Genomic DNA, 12832 nt, shown 5'->3' with positions numbered 1-12832 from the left:
ACGTTATTAAAATTTATGAAAATTCCTGAATCAACAAGGTTAGGGTATTTGGGTGTTCATCGCTCCCGAGCAGTCGTCTTCTCCCGGCACTTCCTTCATTTTTCCGCCGTGTGTGTGCGAGTGTGCGAGTGTTCAAGAGAAGCCTATCAAGTAGGAGCTTGGCTTTGGTAGCAGGCAGGAAGTTGGCAATATATTTGACTGCTCTGCGAACGGAAGCGCAGCTAAGGCCCCTGACAATGGTGCGGTGACTTGCCCCCTAATGGGGAAAAGTGGGAAAATGGGCTGGCAGGCTGGGCTGAGCGGTTAACAACCGTTGGGGAAAATGTCACTTAGAGGCACTGCAGCCGGCAGAGTCTCAAAAATAGAAAGGAAAATGCTGAAAAACGAGGGCTCCAAGGGCAGGGGAAGGGAAAGGGGAAACAGGAGCAACGAGCTGGAAACAATGAAGGCAAAAGTTGTCGCTGTTCAGTGGTTTTTCGGTGCGAAGTTCGGTTTGCTGGAACTTCTAATGAGACTGAGCTGGAAGCAAAGATATCGAAGTGGCTTTCATTATTGAACTCGGACACTCGAGGATAAGAATATTTACCTTTGCCGTGTCAAAATTGCCTGGCACCAAACAAACTGCCCACGAACAGACGAAAAACTTTCAGTTGTTCAAAGAAAATCAGAGTTGTGGAACCAATATAAAGGTTGAAAAGTGCACAGGAAAAAATGGTAAAATGTGAGTATCCCATTTCCAGGAGCTCTTAATATATTCAAAGATACATTCTATAAATTATAATCGCTTATTTATATGTTATTAATATATAAGTAATGGCTTAGCCCAAACTTTAAGCAAATAAGTCGAAAGTAATTGATTTTATTCAATGAGCTTCACTATTAGATATGTAGATATCTCACTGATTAATCACATTTTTAATTTTTAAATTTCCTTGGTTATCTACTAAGTTAAACCCTTCAAATAAAGTTTCTTAAGATAAACTCTAAAAGCCGACTTTAAAATACAGTTTATGATAGTTCGTGGATTCAACAAACGTTCTTTGATGGGGTTAATGTTTATGTAAACCTGAAAAATGACCTAGTAAATACGAGGATATTCTATTTAAAAATTTACCCTGCGATTTAAGTTAAGATGCCAATAATAATGTTATACCACACAGCTAGGCTATTTTCTCTGTGTGGGAGACGTAGTTCTGCAATTGAAATGGGCCCAAAGACACACCGAAGGCAGGGCCCAAACAACAAACACATAAAGTCGATAACCCGGCCAGGATGGCGAGTGTGTGTGACGTGAATCGGAGGATATATGGCAGGAGGACCTATAGGAGCTGTGTGCTGCAGTGGCTCGACTTTTGTGCCCGACTGTCTGACTGCATATTTGCTCGTCTGCTTTGCCTATTTTCAGGTTTTTTTTTCTTATTCGCCAGCTCAGAACTTGCGACTTATGACTTCCCGAGCCGACAAAAAGCGAAAAGGCCCAAAAAAAGAAGTAAAGGGGAGGGGCGAACATACACAGAGACGAGACTCCCACAAGTTTGGTGTTGACATTCACAGCGCTCATTAAATGTTCTCTATCTTTTGCAACTAAAAGTTGGTAAAGTTCAGTTAGCTGGTCTCTTCGTATTTGCTCGAGTCGTAATGTTCTTGTTAAGATTTAGCAAATTGAAAAGCCAAGAGGCGGCATGCCGGGCTTTAATCTATATTTTAGTATCCCCATGGCATCCGCCTACAGCTTTACCTTTACCGTTATTATTATAATAATAATAGTTTGTTGTTATTGCATAATTTTAATGTGTCGTCCTTAATTTAAATGCTTCCGCTGCACACGGAGCACGAGGCGAATCCTTGGCAACGTCACGACATGGCCTCGTCTTGTATCCTTCCACCTACCTCAACACGCTGTCTCCGTCTCTATCTACTGCCCTACACCCCTCTCTTTCTGTCTGCATTGTCGTGTTCCGCTTTTGGCTGCCAAAAAATTGTCTATTAGTTGGGCCAGAATGAACATTCCATAATAATGGCATATGACAAGCGCCACATGCGGCTGCAATTGAAGGAGAGAGCTGGCAGGGCGGATCCTAGGTGGTTGAAGGTACAGGATAAGGCTGGATGCTTATTAATTTAAAATTTACGTAGCATGCACTTAGGCGCCGGCTTGAAATTGCAAGCCTCGACCCCATCCCACTGCCCGTTCGTCTAAAAATCTCCGCATCCAAAACGGTTTTAGGGGCCCAAAGGCTACACGACATTTTGATACTTCGTACAAGTTAATTAATTGTTGGCAGGAGCAGGGCGAGGAGCAGTCCTGCAGTTCCAGTACCAGTCGCCCTATACATGCACACATACTATATATTCAGTGTCACTTGTGTAAATATTCAAACCAGCAACGCCCCCTAAAGTTGATAGCCAACACGAGAACGCGGCGGAAAGATGAAGGAGTAAAACAACAACGTGTCTACGGCTAGTGCCAAAGGCGCAACAACACTGACAGTCAGGATCAAAATAATAGATACAAGGATGAGAGTCCCAAGTTTAAAAAAGTTAAAAAATAACAGTAAAAACAGAGTATTAAAATGCAATTAAGATATTGAATTTCCAAGACTGCCATGCCCCCTTTTCGGGTACAAACAAATTCTTAAAATTAAATTGTTGTAAAATATTAGCTATTTGTTGGGAAGTCTCAAATTGAAGAAAACTTTAGAATAAATAAATAAAAGCAAACTAATGAAATAAAATATATTTAGTATTTTATTTTATTGAATTCCCAAATTCCCGTGAAATCAATATTTTCAAAAAATTTTGCATATATTCGAGTTTATTACATCTTTTTACAAGTGCTTAAAAATCACAATCACAAGACTTAAAATTTCTTTAATTTGTTTATTAGTACATGAAGCTTGAGTTTAAAAGAAATTCAAACAATCGTTTCAAGTAATGTTTTGAAGCCAAAAGATATATAACTTAATTAAGAATAATATTTTACCAAAACTTTTGAAATAAAAACATTTAAACCGACATGCGAAACTTAGCCTGCATTGCTGTTATTCTGACCGCAGCTGTTCTGCTGAAAAACGAGAACGATGGTGCGGCATGTGTGAACTTTTTAACCAAACTCGTGCCAAAGTCAACAAAACAGCGCAACTGGAGACGGAAGACCAGAGGAGAGGAAAGAAGGAGGATGAAATAGAAGCGTAGGGACGAGGAGCCATTGGCCAACCGGCAGGACATTAAATGCAATGCAAAAGCGAACGCAGGCGGACGCTCGGTGTGCGACAAACCATTCTATCAGGGCCAAGATGCGGTGGCCACAGCCTCAGGATAATCACATTCAAAAGAATATGAAGCGAGCTGCAAAAACATCACCGAAGATAGAACGGGGAATGTGGGTAAAAAAAGGAGTACACTGTAAAATATAATAACGTTTTTTTTTTTAAAAATAAACAAAGTTATCTTTGCATTCGTTTTTGATAAAACATTTTACTATTTATAATATGTCATTGTGGTAGCCCAACTAGTAAATAGTCATTCGTACACATTTTAAAATCAAACAATTTTATTAAACTTTGTATTATGAGTTCTTGTAACCTTCTCTTTATTGATAATAAATATAATGAATATTTAAATAAAAATATCAATATCATTATTTTTTAAATAAATTCAATTGCAAAACAAAACATAATACCACCAATTTGGTTTTTTGTTTTATTACAAGAATGATGTTTTTCCTTACATGTTTTGCTAAATATGGCCTATAAATGTTGTAACTTTTATTTTTAACTTATTTGAACTGCAAAATCTTAAGAAACTATTAGAATTTTGCATTGTGTAGAAAGAAGAGTCGGAGAGGGTGAAAGTCAACGACTGTGAAAGAAACAGGAAATGTTGCACGGCAAATTCAATGCGAAGAAAGGGAAGCACTGAACTTTGACTGATGGACGCACTGAGTGACTGGCTGGAAATATAGGGAAAGGGCAGGGGATTCGGATTCGGATTGAGAAAGAGGGGGTGTTGGGAAGGAAAACGAGGAACGGGTATCTGGGCAACCGTCCGGCACTTATTTTATTGACAATTTTATTTTCTTCTCCTCCGTTTTTTCGCTCGCCATGCTGAGCTATTTCAATTTGACGCTTCTGCTTGCGGCAAATTGTTGCTAACTGCCTTCGCCGTCGAGTGGCATAAATTAATCAGGAAATCGAACGAGGCAACGACAGCGATGACGCCCCATTCACGCCCCGTTGTCTGCATCCTGAGGGTGCCGCTCAGTCGTGTTTCCAAAAATTTCACAAATTTTAGATTTTAAAAACCAGTGGCAAAAATATTTTTCATCATCGTTTGTTTCCTGATTGAATTTTTACTACGGGGTGGCAATCGACTGTCGTTTCTAGTTGACAAATTGAAGAGTTATAGAGTGACAAATCTAGTTTTGAGTGTTAGCTGAAACTTTAATTGCAGCGCGTAAATGGTTTTCGCACTAAACCGTTTCTTAAGTGGTCCATTACCGGTTGGTGTGATTGATGAAAAAATAATTCAACTGTTAGTTTTTGGCATGTATTTTGAAGTATATATACGCCATCGCTATTTTATGGGCAGATATGCTATCTTTTGCCTGTCAATCAGAAAATTTAATCTTAAAAAAATTACTGTATACATTTACACATGCATATTCTTTAAAATGTAAATATGTAAAAAAAATTATTTAAATCAGTTCACCAGTCAAAAAAATTCCAGCTATGTATAAAATATATATTTTTAGAATATCCTTTTGCTTTTAAACATCTTAAAAAAGGAAATTTTTCGAGTTCTGTTAAGAAAATATTAAAATTTTGATTGTACATAATTTTACTTTATTTACTTTATTCTCAACAAATTAAAACATTACTTCAAATGAAGTTTAAAATAAATTTATATTATATAAATTATATATAACATTAGTTAAAATATATATTCTTTAAGCCGTAAAACACATATTTAATTTTTTTATTTTTTTTTTTTTTTTTTTAAAAAAGATGGGGGGGGATATATTTTTTTTTTCTCCCCCTTTTAATTATAACCCCAGTAAAAGAGACATTTAAATAAGAGTTTAGAACCAACGTTTCAAAGCAATCCACGAAAAAAGGCTTGCTTGCCTCCGTTTCCATGACCCTCGACACTTGATAGACAATCCCCTGGCGCTGTTTGCTGCAACCTTTTGAACTCTTTTCAGCCATCTATTGACTTTACCTGGACAATTTGGCGGCGTCAAAAGGAGAAGCGCTGCGAGAGAAATAAGCCCGGATATGCACACAACCATAATGCCCGGCGCAAACAGAGGCTCTCCTTCGAGCTGGCTTCATTTTCATTTGCATGACACAAGCTGGCAAACAAACAAACAAACAAACAATAATAATAATAATAGTAAAAGGCGAGGGGTAAATCGAGAAATGCATATTTATTTGCTCAAAGTATCTTGGGGAGACTCTGGTGGCGCTTTTATCGCTAAGCGGCATCGAAATGTGAGCGATATGCATGCATAGATTTTACTTGCTTTTTGTCTTCCCTCCACACTTTTTTCGATCAATTCACTTTTCTCGATGTTTTTGTTGCCGCCCCCCACTCCCCTCCCTAGCTCTTGTCTTTATTTGGTTATTTGTTGCATGAGTAATGTGCCGTACCGTACCGTAGTTCTGCAGATGCAAATGTATCTGTATCTTTGGTGCATATATAAATAGTATTTCAGTTGAACGCACATCCAAAATAGCAAAACGCGCGGCGGGTCGCGTATTGTGTTTCAAAAATGTTGTTAAAGTTGACACAAATCACGAGGATGAGAGACAAACAAAAAGCCAGCGACGGCCTTTCATCCAGACATCCATATATGTGCATATAGATGAATGGGGAACTCTGACTCTCACTCTGACTCTGATCCCAAGCCGAAAGCCCCAAAGTCGAAGTCGAAATGGGCGGCGAGTGTTTCCAGGCGATAGCAGCAAATACATTTTCAATGCATACAATTACTTCCAGCAAACTGCTTGCGAAATTAAAATTAAATTACGACGGCTGGGATGATTTCCCGAGGAGAATGGGGAGGCTGCCTGTTTGGATGGCCGACTGCAGACGGCAAAGTTCATTAAGTTATGAACGAGTGAGTGTATAGTATAGTATATGACTTGCTAGTTGACACGAAAGCGGCACAAAGGCGGCACCTATCGGGGGCGGTTGGCAGCACTCGAGAACGTCATTAAGTAGCGAAGACAATCGTGCCAATCATTAAAAATCTTGGCCCAGCTAGAGTCAAACGCTCCTGAGTGGCCCCCACTGCAATGCGGATGCTTCCATTCCACTGCCCCTCATCATCGTCCCCATCGTCATCATCTCAGCAGTTATCAACACGTACGCAGACTCAGCTTCAGCTTCAGATTCAGATCCCGCCTGCGAGTCCGACCTGTCTAATACAGCCCTAACTATGCCGTTAGACCCAGTGCGCTCTACGTTGTACGTTAGTCGTTATTCGCTATTCGTTATACGTTATACGCCGTACGCTATACGCTAGACCCGAGCGCATGTTTATAGACGCCCTAGATTAGGTCTTTGTCAGCACATTTCGAGTGTGTACTGTGTGGGAGGAGGCGCTGGGCATGTGTAGGAACAGCGGAGGTCAAGACAATAGCATAAGTAGTACACGACATGCTGGAAAAGAATTGTAATCATTCACTCGATTCATACAGATTACAATGATATTCCCAATATTTATCCAACAATTTTCTTTAATCTATTTTAAAACCACTTATGCGTGGCATTGCTAATGCCTAATCTTTAATTTTCTAATGCCTATTTAATTTCTATTTTTCTATTGTTTAATGTAGAATATTAAATGTTTTTTGCTTCCAGTTTTCACGATTGCACTTGGAAATTTGATTAAATATTGTCTTGATTTTCAACCCTTTCAAAACAAAAAACTTTTTACAAAATATTTTTAAACATAACTTTGTTTTGGGAGAGATTTTGTTAGCTTATAACAAACAAACCCTTTGTTGTAATAATTATTTTTCACCAATTGTAAGGCTACATATCTAAATTGCTAATTAAATAGCAACAAATGCTGCAACTTCTTGAGCTAATACTTTGACCGCTGCTGTATGTGGGACTGTGTGCTCGAGTGGCGATAGCTGCGAAAAATCCAAAGCATAAGCTTTTGGCGCGAGTGGAAGTGGGAGCCACTTGAGCCGGGCGCAGCCGCTCGTTGTGATGTTCTGGTGTTCTGGTGTTCCGGCCTCTGCCTTCAGCGCCAGAGCTGCAACTTGGCCGCTCTACGGGCACAACAACAATAATAACACAACTGGCTCTGCCCAAGAGTTGGGGGAGTGAGATGAGAGGGCCAAGAAGGAAATAGACGGGCAGAGCATCTCCGAGCTCGGACTTGGGCAAAACTTGTTTCCTTTCGCTCAGATAGCAGCTAATTGAATTGTTTTCTTTCCTCTGCTCATGAAACAAAGGCGCTTGATTTCGGACATAACCGGTTAGTAACCGATTCGTTACCGGTTCATTTAATATTTAAGAAATTGAGGTTTAATAAATGTATTTTTTTCTAATCTAAGTTACTTACTCAACAAAGCTAGAATACTTTTCACTTGAATCGGCTTTCCTTACCGTTTCAATTTTGTAATAGAGCTAACGATAGCGGCTTGCAAAGTTTTAAATAATGTGTTCAAATATAAATTAATTTAAAATCAAAACAAAATTATTTCTGACTTGAATCGGGAATTTAATAGTTCTCACTTCTCTAAAAGAGATTCATAACACAAATAAACAAAAGGTTTTTGTTTACATTAATTTGTTGCAATTCTTAATGTTTATACTTGTATGTTCTGTTGTAGTAGTTTTAAGAGGAAACTTAGTGAAATCAATATTTATTCCAATAAAACTAAATGACAGTAAGTTTATTTATATCATGGTAAGTTAATTTTTATATTGTATTACATTTTTGTGGTCCATACGGGTATGAAACTGTTCAAGCTAGCCATGTCTATATAGTAAGAAGAATCCTTTGATATAAATAAATCAAAAACAGATTTTATAATCAAAAATTTAATAAAGATAATTTCTTTAAGTGATTTATTATTAAACAGAGACCTAGTTTACTCGAACCATAATACGATACGATGAACACTATTAAAATTTTCCCGTCCCATTGCGTTTTGATCGACTCACGTGCCACTCATTGACCCTTCGCTGCAATTTCCATTCCAATTGACTTCTGCTCTGTCTCGAATTCCACCAAAGACATTTTTTTGTTGCACTGGAAGCGATTCGTTTTTGGCCCTGTGCTGAGTTTTTGTGGGCCCTTTGGCTTTTGCCTAATTTACCAGCTCCATGGGGCCAACTGGCGGCTGCCAAGAAGCGAAAATAAAAATTAAAAAAGGAATAAGAAATAAGACACACACATCGGACACCGAAATGGCAAAAGATAACAAAAGAGCCGAGCAAAAACACACTCATACCGAAAACTAAACGAGGAAGGGGCATTCGTATTGAAAAAGCCATTTGAAAATTTGAAAATTTTTTGGCACAGGTACAGGAAACCGGCCCCCTTCCGCCCCCGAAAAAATCAAAAAAAAAAACACACGAGAACGGGGGAAACATTGAGAAAGGCTAAAATAAAGAGACAAACCAAAGACCGCATTGACTCTTCAACTATATACGTGAATACCACACAGTGCCTGTGTGTGGATATGCGCTATAGGTTATAATATGTTAGCGTAATGCCGAGTGGCACTCTGATGATGGGCGGAGCCAACAATTTTGCTAAACAAAAAACAAGCGCGCCCAAGCAACAACACAAAGCGACGATATATATGTGCTATATGGGGTTTTCTATCTTTCTTTTTTTTGTGAGCACTGCAGATACTACATATAAGGGCTCCCAAAAGGCAAGCGCATCTTGCCAGACGGTTGCAATCTCTACTTTTCAGACCTTTTTTTTTGGAGTGCCATCCAAATTCGGTTAATATGCATGCAGGGCTTTGATGGCAAGTTGCCTTTTGATTAGCCTAATGAAACTATGCGGCCGGAATGGGGCCAATCTCACAGAGAATCATCCCCGGCCCGTAGTTTTCGTATCTCGGTTTTCGGATCTCAAGTCGTTCCTCAATTGACGTCAAATTCAAATTCGTAAAAGGGAGCAAATCTCAAGCAGTTGATCAATTACAATTTCCAATTTAAACAAAGCCCCGTCATTCGTTTCATTGTTGTCGATGTGAAATCACATAAAACACAAACTGAAACCGAATCAATTCGTAGGCCATTCAAATTGAGATACAAAATTCAGTTGCATACAAATGTACACACATCTCCAGATATTGAGAAATACGCTTCACAGCTGAGAAATCGAAAAGGTACTGAAAAAGGGAATTCATTTGGGGCTTCTCTGTTGAAAAACAGGCAAGCAAGAAAAATAACAAAGTTTATTTTTTAACGACTTAATGTAAATCAATAAGGGAGAATATTTTGTGTGAATTATATTAGTTCCATAAAGATATTTAAGCCCCGAGCTGAAGGCCTAAGCTGCTATGGCTCTAACGAAACGTTAGCTCTTAGTTTAACACTAACTGTTAGCTTTAGATAAATAAATAAATAAATAAATTTTGTGTGAATATATTTCAGTTTTAGTTGTTCTTTGGCGCTTATTTTAGTTAAATCACAAATAAAATAGATAGTTTAAGACAGAGTTTAAAAGCATATTAATTATTATTAAAAGAAATCTATTTTAATTGTGTTCTCAATTTAACAGTCGCTTCCTTTTTTTACTCTTGTTTTATTTAAAAATAAAAGATAATTTAATAAATGGTAAAACATATATTTTAAAGTAATTTTCCACATTTCCTGGTCACTTGTTAGCGCAGGATTGCTATTTAAATCTCCAGCTAATTGACCCCTTTTCAGACTTGGGCAAAATTTTTAACACATATCCACTAATTTTCAGTTAAGTTGTTTTTCACTCACCTGGACTTGTCTGCCAACTGAGGCCGCCAATGAACATTTTTCTGCAACGAGAGAGAGCCAGAGAAGGGAAGTGTAAGATAAATGAGGCATTAGCTATATGTACGAGGCACCAGCAAAAAAATGAGATAAATGTTATGGCCTGGCCAAAAGGCAACAAACAAACAGCGAGCTGAGCGATCTTTTATCAGCTCCAACGTCCGAACACTTCCTCAACCATCTTCTTTAGCTCGACGAAGGTAGGTGGCTTACATTGTCGTAGGTCTGCCAGTTAGCCCATCATCCCTGCCCCTCATCATTACTACCATTATCTCAATCATCATCAGCTGTGGCACTTGCAGTTCCAGTTGCGGTAGCTGCCTGTTGTCTGCTGTCTTCATCATTATTTAAATCATAGAAAATAAGCCGCTTTCCCGGCATTGTTTTCATGCTGGAAATCTCACCCACTCACTCCCAGTTTTCCACCCTGTCTCGTTTGTTCCACCCCCCTCCTTCACCCATTTTCCAGCCAGCCGCTGCACCGGCTTATATAACAAAAAAGAAGATAGTAACATGGCCCTAATTAGAAGACTGTTGAGATGCACTTCTCATTATGATAAAATATTAGTTTAAAGGAACTATAAACAAATTTCAGTAAAGGTTTTCTCTAAGAAAATACTTTTAATTGTTTCTTAATGAATTCATTATTCATTTTTTCTTTTTTTTCTTTGGATTCTTTTTGTTTTATAATTTTATGATTATGACCAATCTAATTTATTTATTTTCTTGACGGTTTAAATGCTAAGTTTTAATAGCACAATAAACAATTTTAATCTAGTTGAGGAATTAATTATTTGTTTTGGAAAGGCTTATTATTTTCTTCTATTTTATTGTTTTGTTAGAGTGAGTTATTTTATCTTGTATTCTAATTCCGAATAAAAATAAGCTACATTTGGAATAAATTGATTTCAGAAGGGTCACTAAAGTTATCCGTATATTTACATTTTTCACTCGCAAATCATACAATATTAAATGATAATTTGGGAAGTAAATAATGCAAAATTAAGCGATAAACCATCTTAATGAAAACTTATGAACTTTACCGACAAACTGAACCCCCAATGGAAATAGGCCCTTCTCCAGGGAAAGCGTGTGGAAAACAAAAGGCAAAGGCTGTGCCCGAAACGAAAGTAGACGGTGGAAAACAGTAGGAGTAGGAAAAGCAGTAGCAGCGACAACGACAATGATTATGAAAACTTCAACAAACTGCAAAAGAGCGCAACAGCGGCATAAAGGGAAGTGGACCGGGCTAAGAGGGGGTGGTGGGTCATTGGGCGGTCGGCGGTGGGCGGTGGGTGTGGGTCCGCCGGGGGGCGTGGCAAATGCAGTTGGAGGCAATGTTGCTGGCGACACGAAAACGAATGTAAAACACACACAAAAATGCATAGGAACACAAATTGCAATGAAAAGCGAAATAAAACAACGCGCAGAGAGAGCGACAGAGAGAGAGAGGAAAACTAAATGAAAATGTTAATAAAATGTGCAGCAACAAATGCAACAGCGGCAGCAACAAAAGCGTAAAGTAAGCTAAAAGAAAAACTAAACCAAAGAACGGAAGAAGCGTCAACAACAACAGCTGGAAAGGGGGTGGCAGATGGGTGGAAAATGGGTGGATGGGCGTTTGCAGGCAAGGTAAGGCAAAAAGTAACAGCACTGCAAAACCGTTTGGGCCCGAGTTTGCACAGTTTTCCCCATGAAAATAGGCCTCGAATTGCAGCTCGACAGGAAACCCAAAACTTTTTGCACGTTAGACGATGCCAAACAATTTGTCATTAATCAATGTTTGAAATTTTCCTGTTTCTCCGCTTTGCTTCAATTCAGGCCTTTGCCTTTTGCAAATAATCAATCTTCATGGAAAAGTAGAGACAATACCAGAAATATCTGATAAATGGCAAACAAATTCCTTCAACAGAAATGTGGCAGTCAAAATAATGTCTTTCTAAGCAATTTTTTAAATTCCTCTTTTTGACTTAAACAAAGTCAAAGTAAACATTTAAAAAGTAAAAACGTTGTAATATCTTGAAGATATTTCTTTTTTCTGATTTAAAAAAATCTAGCTCTATAAAACGGAAAAATTGTTTAACAGTATAAGATCATATTTTAAGTTTAAACGTTCATTTCTTAAAGAACTAAATAAAAGTACCCTATAAAAAGAGAATGATGTATAATTTTAAGGCAACATGTTCTACATTTTATATTGACATCAGAACATTTATTTAATCGTCTTCGAACAAAAGTAGTGTACATCAATTATACTTAGTACTTTTTCATATGCACAGAACCCTAACAAATCACTTTTTATTAAGAAACATCGTGTACAAAGTAACAAATACATCCGTTTTATCGTTTTAACTTGAGGTTTCCGTTCGATTTCATTGCTGAGATCATCCATCACATTTTGGTTTTGCACTTTGTCAACCTAGTCTCCCCACCGCCACCCACTGCACCTATTGAAAAGACCCCGCCCCGCCCATCAATTGAAGGATGACGCCGCTGACTGATCCGCAAATATTTGTATTCATTTCATAATAATTCAGCACTAGCAACATTGTCTGTGGGCATGGGGCGCACTGCAGGTGACCTTCGTTCGCAGCATGACAGAGTTACCCTCCCCCTTATCCCCTTGACGGCCGAAAAACCCCCCTAAACCACACCTCTGGCCAATTGCAAGTGCACCAAATAAATGCGACCTTGTCCCACACTGCAAATCTGTGCACTGAGGCTCTGGTTTTGCATTGGCTGTGTCCAGCTGTGTGACGCGTAATTGCAAACAAAATAGAAAAATAAAAAAACAAGATAGGCAAAACCGAAATGGAAA

The 12832-nt window shown here is 38.3% G+C and overlaps 1 protein-coding gene across 7 annotated transcripts in view; it reads right to left on the bottom strand.

Annotated features, from left to right (window-relative positions):
- Positions 1 to 12832, bottom strand: part of LOC108048668 (RNA-binding protein Musashi homolog Rbp6) — a 188880-nt gene that overhangs the window by 159134 nt on the left and 16914 nt on the right. For all 7 annotated transcript variants that reach the window (XR_006417579.1, XM_017129482.2, XM_044459254.1 and 4 more), the window contains exon 3: positions 9979 to 10019. Coding sequence is in view for 6 of the 7 variants with exons in the window: in XM_017129482.2 (XP_016984971.1) it covers positions 9979 to 10019 (41 nt within the window). In the remaining variant the exon portion in view is untranslated. The remainder of the gene's footprint in view (positions 1 to 9978; positions 10020 to 12832) is intronic.

The sequence above is a fragment of the Drosophila rhopaloa genome, unplaced genomic scaffold (genome assembly GCF_018152115.1).
Source record: "Drosophila rhopaloa isolate 14029-0021.01 unplaced genomic scaffold, ASM1815211v1 contig_185, whole genome shotgun sequence".
Classification (NCBI taxonomy): Eukaryota; Metazoa; Arthropoda; class Insecta; order Diptera; family Drosophilidae; genus Drosophila; species Drosophila rhopaloa.
This window is presented reverse-complemented; position numbering and strand designations above follow the sequence as displayed.